Consider the following 6,254-nt stretch of genomic DNA (forward strand, 5'->3'; position numbering starts at 1 on the left):
TCGCCTCACCCCCAACGGCCGCCATCATCTCCATCCCCCGCCGCCGCCGCCGCACACCCCCCCCGCCCCAGCGTCACCGCTTCTCACCATGACGATCCGGGCCGCAGCGCCGCGCAGGTCCGGGCAAAGGATGAAAGAAGGAAAAAAAATTAAAAAAAATTACAAGCGTCCCCCACGTACGGAGCCCGGGCGACAGCGCCGACCTGCCCCGACCCGCCGCGATTCAAACTGCGTCCGCTCCCGCCTTCCCCCGGCCCTTTATAAGCGCCGACGGTGCCCGCATCCGGGAACCCCAGCCTCGCCCTTAGCCAATGGCTGCGGGCGGGGGCGGGCCACTCTCCCTCAGCGACATCCAATGGCGGAGCGGGGCGGGGCCGGCCCGGCGATGCGGGCTTCGGGAGAGGCCCCGCCCCTATTTAAAGGGCCAGGCGCCGGGACGACCGGCGAGTAGTGTGATGGAGATGGGGTGACTTGGGGGGGCTGAATCCCCGGCTGCGGCCCCTCAGCGCGGGGGGGATCCGGCTGCCCACCGGCGCAGCACCCCCCGACGGCACTACCTGGGGTGGAGCGGGCTCTCAGGGCGTGCCGGCCGCTGCCGGGCGGGGCAGTCACTTCATGGGTCCCCGCTAGCGGGTCTCGCCCTCCGAGAGCCGAGATCTGACGGGAATAACGTGAAATTAACGAAAAACTAGCGTCCCCGCCGTCGGTTGGGAGCCGAGACAGCCCCCCCGCTGGTCACCTCAGGCGGCCCTGCCCGCAGGCCGTCGCGCCCGGCCCTCTGTCGCCCAGGGCGAGGGGTGAGACCCGGGTGTCCCCTCAGGGAGAGGGTATGGGGCTCGGTGGGTCACCGGCAGGAGACGTGGTTGCCTGGTGTCACCGAGCACCCCAACTCACGTACTGGGGGTTATTGATGGCCGAGTCCTGTTCCTGTACCCAGCCTGGCTCTGCCATACCTTTTCCTCAAGCCCCTTTCCACCCCCCTGTAAAGCCTTCCCCAATAAAGTTAATTGGCTTGGCATGCAAAGCACCTCAGAAGCGGCCTGGAGGAGATTACTGTCCGGGGCTTGGGATGAGGAGCTATTACACCGCATTAGCGAAGAGAGGAGGCCGCCCGGTGACATTTGATGGAGGATGAAGTGGCATCTGCCCTTGGTGATGCTGGGGGCGGGGAGGTGCCAGCACGGCCACTGTCCCCCCCAACGGCCTTTATTTTTACCTCCATCTTGTGCCATCGGTGCGTGATTACCGAGGGCAACCCTGCCTCAGACCCGTTTGTCTCACGGGGTATTTCATGAACTCTGGTTAAAAACTGTTCACTGTGAATTTGGTTACAAGCGTAACATTTAATTAGAATCATAGAATGGTTAGAGTTGGAAGGGACCGTAAAGATGATGAAGTTCCAACCCCCCTGCCCTGGGCAGGGACACCTCCCACCAGACCAGGTTGCTCAAAGCCCCATCCAGCTTGGCCTTGAACACCTCCAGGGATGGGGCATCTACAGCTTGTCTGGGCACCCTGATCCAGGGTATCACCGCCCTCATAGGAAAGACCCTCTTACTAATATCCAATCTAAATCTCCCCTCTTCCAATTTAAAACCCTTACCCCTTGTCCTGTCACTCCACTGCCTGACAAAGAGTCTCTCCCCATCTCTCCTGTAGCTCCCTTCAGATATTGGAAGGCTGCTCTAAGGTCTCCCCGGAGCCTTCTCTTCTCCAGGCTGAACAACCCCAGCTCTCTCAGCCTGTCTTCATAGCAGAAGTGCTCCAGCCCTCTCATCATCTTTGTGGCCCCCCTCTGGACCCGTTTTTTCTATGTAGAGGACTCCAGAGCTGGACACAATTAATGCAGTGCAGATGTCCTCACCTTGGGCACTTCAAATCCCTGTCTGCATTTCTCTGAAATGAAGCCTTTGCTCCCCCCCTTTTTTTTCCCCCAATGCCATTTTCAGTATAGCGTCATTATTTCTACAAAAAAAGCAGCCTAGCCATCTAACCTCAGAGCTCAGCTGGGGGTGCTCTCAGTTAATCCACCGCCTTCAGCTCCCCTAAAGTAACAATTCATTGTGCTCTTCCAGAACACCATAAATCCCTGTTATCTGGGAGATACTCCGTTCATCTGGGAGCATGCCATGACCTCAGGGAGAAACCCTGGCCCTTCAATGCCTGAATAGCTCTCCAGAGGCAGGGCTAGCTCTGTCTGTCCCGTGCTTTACCAGTCTGATCACAAAACCACCACTTTAGTAGGCATTAATATATGTATTTCCTACACCTTGGTGTCGAAGGGTTCTAAGCGTGATGAGTGCTCTTACAGACAGACGTTTAATGGGAGACAGAGCCCAGGGCATACTTTTCCCCTTTTTTCGGGAAAGATCTACAAGTGAAATCCTTGGAACTCAAAGATAAAAGGGTACACGCTGATCCCTAGAGTTCCACTTCAAGGTCTTTCTGGCTGTTCACTGAAATAGCAATGATTTAAACTTTCATAGCTCTCCTGCTCCTACGGCTGATCCCAAATACTCGGTTCCCTGGATTCCACAGGACCCGTTGCTTCAGCCCGAGGCCACGTCGTCACAGCCTTCAACACCCGAGTCTCAGTTCGGGCATTTTGTGCTAGCTGCTCCCACTTGAGGGTTAGGGAGACCTACTTCCAGGCACGGAGCGGCAGGACCGAATCCAGAGCAGACACTCCTACGTGCAGGAATCTGGCAGTTTGTTTTTATGTAACTGTCTGGTGCCTCTCTCTATTTGAAGCATTAGCTGTTTGTGCTCTCCTTCAGCAAGCCAAAAGATAAGGAGGTTTGGGTTGTTTGGGGATTTTCTTTTTCTTTTTTTTTTAAGTTTAAAACCAAACCTAAATATTTTACAGAGGCCTGCAAAAGTTAAGATTTTATTCAACGTGCTATTTTTAAAATGATTTCTGCCCAAAGCGCCTACAACAAGGGTCCGTTTGCCCTTTTCCTCACAGGAAGAGAAGGCAACTTGCAGGCTGTAAGACCCTCTGGGAACGGCGTTTGAGATGGAGGAGGAGGAAAATTGATTTTTTTTTTTTCTCCCTGGTTTCTGTCCACAGAAGTGCTAGGGAGCGGAACAAAAAGGCCTCCTACCAGATGGAGATAATCCCTGACACAGACCTTCCCTGCTTCCCCAAGGGCTTGCTCGGGCTTTCAGCTGCTCAGGGGCTCCTTGCAGCTGGCCTTACGCAGGCAAGGCAGCCTAACACCAAAGGTTAAACTAGCCCGAGGATGTTTATTTACCAAATGGATCAGGGTAGGGACACCTCAGGTAGAGTACATGAAACCAGCCTCAGATGACCCTGTGCTAGCTAATGAGCCTCAACACAACCTGAGCTCTCCCCTCCCCGATATTTAAAGGGAGAGATTAAAACTCACTTAGGTACACCAGGAACAACCCCAAAGCAACTTCAGACCCAGCTGGGAGCACAAATAACTCAACCTCAATCCTACACAAAGAGAGCACTTACCACCTCCATCTTCCTAATGAAACCAGTTCCCCAACCTACCCCCAAATGTCTTATTCAGCTTTTGTAATGTAACCGCCTCACGGGGGAGAAGAATGGAATGCCTCAAGGGGGACAGAGCACAGTAATTGGCTTTTATCGGTTCAATTAACATTAATAGGTCCCTATTAAGGAAAGGTTAGGGGGAACCTGGTGAGGAAAGATGCGGTGTGAGTTACTGGGTAAAGATTACCTCCTCTTTGGAGACAGGGTTGTAGCTGAGGAACAGTCACCTGCTATGTTCTCAGAGTGCATTTTTTAACACATCTTAGAATTGGGGTGTAGGGCTGCTTTCCTTTCTATTCTGTCTACTACTTAATATGATTTCCTTGGAGACTAACACTCATTTTTACTCACCTCCAAATACGGATGCATTCTTTGAAGCAGGAACTGCTTCTCACCCCTCACTAACTACTGGGCTATAAACACAGTATTATTTGGACTGTCTCGAATTCATTTCTTGTGGGGTTTTAGTTTCTGCAGAAGTGGTGGAGATCACTTTCATTATTAGACTAATGGATGAAACGCTCCCAGAAAGCTCTGTGTATCACATCGTTCAGGGGACTTTGCAGTTTCTGGGTCCTGAATGAGTTTTTATGTGTGAAATACACACCTACGCGCTCAGCCCTGCCATGGTATTCCTGGGATACAAAGTTGAATATCTGGCAAACTTCAAAGCCACAGAGGAGAAGGTTATTTGAGGAAATAGGTTTTTTAGGTGACAGCGAAGCAGAGACAGTTTTTAGCCTGTAACCACCACTTATATTCATTTGAGGTCTATTTTTGTGGTGAGATCCATTGCAGTATGGCTTGTATTTGCCCCTGGGGTCCTCTCCCCTTGCAGAGGGCTTCCCTGCTGCCCTTTTGTGGGTCCTCTGTCGAGTAACAGGGTTCTGCTCGGGTGGGTCTCTCTGCAGTATTTGGGTTCAGGAAAATCACATCCTCTCCAGTTGCACTGTGGTGTTGTGCACAGTGATGAACGAACGCAACTGTTTGGTTTAACACATACATCTGTTAATCTGGAATCTGGAAACAGCTTTGTATGTCTCCGTAATAGATCTGCAGATAACACGTGTGTACTGAGTGCAGGGAGACTCGAACTGTCCTCATATCTACACTGGTGTTCATTGTACGCGCTTGTATCAACTATTGATAGCATCATAATGACTAGTCTGAGTATATTTTGATCTTGTTTAGCCAGCTGTAAAAGGAAGTTAGAGCTAGTTAGGCAAAATGAAATGAGAGTCTGCCAAGGATGGTCCCAACCAGAAGACCTTACCCTCATCCTTCCCATCATCTCATGCAGAAACTTATCCTTCTCCACTTATTTGTTGCTGTGTGCCTTGGTTCTCCCCATTACCCATATTTGAGCTCTGTTCAGTATAGTAACTGAAGAATATTTAGTTGATATTTTGTGTCGTGCTGTAAAGCGTTATGCAAGTACCTACTCCAACTGTTGTCGAGTTGGGGAACTCTCAGGGTGGATCTAATTTGCCCTGTGATACCTACACCCGGAGGACATTGCAATTAAGTAGGCTTGTACCAGTCGCAACACTTTAGTTATACCAATTTCTTTTCCTAAGAAAGCAACCTGGGAAAACCTTTTGGGCTAATTGCTCCTTGTTGTTTAATCCACCATCACTCCTAGACTAAGCACGGATTGCAAACAGTCTGTGCCTGAGGTGGTGGAGTCGTGGTGTTTGGTTTGAACTGGCACTGTGCTGTAAGCCTCTCTTATTTTGGTTCATTCTTTCAATATTATATATTTCTTTCAAGAATTATGTGTTTCTTCAATCAGTCTGCATACTAAGTGGTTTAAGTTAATTTGGAACAAAGAGCAGCAGACATTAAAAACCAAATGCAAAAGGATGAGCACAGTGTTTCACATCTGGCCTTCAGTGCAATCCTTTGAAAAGAAAAGAAAATCCTTTCTTTTCTCTTCTCTGTGGGACTTCAGTCTAGCCACCAGCTCTCCCAAGCAGTGACTTTGTCCTAGTCCCTCTTTATACTCACAGCCACCCGTTCTTCTTCCAGCACGTGACATCCACTTTTCAATTGGAGTATCTGAGCGCTTCTAGCCCTGACCACAGCAATGCAGCAAGGAGGGAAAGAGAAACTGTGTGATTAGAGAAATCCTTTATGTGAGAGCAGAGAGAGAGGGATAAAGCAGTGAGAAAATTCACTGGGGGTCTTGCCTTTTCCTTGCCAAAGTTGTTGCAGGTAGAAGGGATCCAATTCTTCTTTGTTGGTAGGAGGCAGGTACCACAGCCATCCTTTGTTTCCAGACTGACAGCCTGGTTTTCTTCTTCCTCCTGTTGTAAGTTGATATTTGTAGAGGGGTGACTCAAGCTCACAACTGGAATGAGACCCTGTGCCGCACCTGGCTTGTAACACAGACGGCATAGCCCTCGCTGAATAACGTATAATTAATAATAACATGTTCTCATTTTTAGTCATCTGCAACAAAGAACTTCCAGCTCCAGGGTCTGATTTATACTGAGAAAAGTAACGACTTCACGGAGCCAAGCAAGGTGTCAGCACAAATATAACTATTACCAATGCGCCTTTACAAGCAACAAGAAGAATAACTCAGGAGCTCACTTCTGCCAAAATTTGGAATTGCAGCTATAGGGTGGCTCATTCCCAAGAGGAATGACTCCTTGAGAGGTTGATTGTGGTTTTTTTTTCTTCTTTCAATTCTAATAATTGTAGTTAAAAAAAAAAAAAAGAAGTGTAA

General features: G+C 49.6%; 1 protein-coding gene across 1 annotated transcript in view; it reads right to left on the bottom strand.

Moving 5' to 3' along the window:
• LOC106887678 (histone H2A.Z) overlaps positions 1-270 on the bottom strand; it is a 2,324-nt gene extending 2,054 nt beyond the window's left edge. Inside the window, exon 1 of the mRNA XM_014941349.1 lies at positions 88-270. Coding sequence (XP_014796835.1) covers positions 88-90 — 3 coding nt within the window. The 5' untranslated portion in view covers positions 91-270. The remainder of the gene's footprint in view (positions 1-87) is intronic.
• Positions 271-6,254: the final 5,984 nt, after the last annotated feature.

This window comes from Calidris pugnax, unplaced genomic scaffold (assembly GCF_001431845.1).
Source record: "Calidris pugnax isolate Ruff unplaced genomic scaffold, ASM143184v1 scaffold34, whole genome shotgun sequence".
In the NCBI taxonomy this organism is placed as follows: domain Eukaryota; kingdom Metazoa; phylum Chordata; class Aves; order Charadriiformes; family Scolopacidae; genus Calidris; species Calidris pugnax.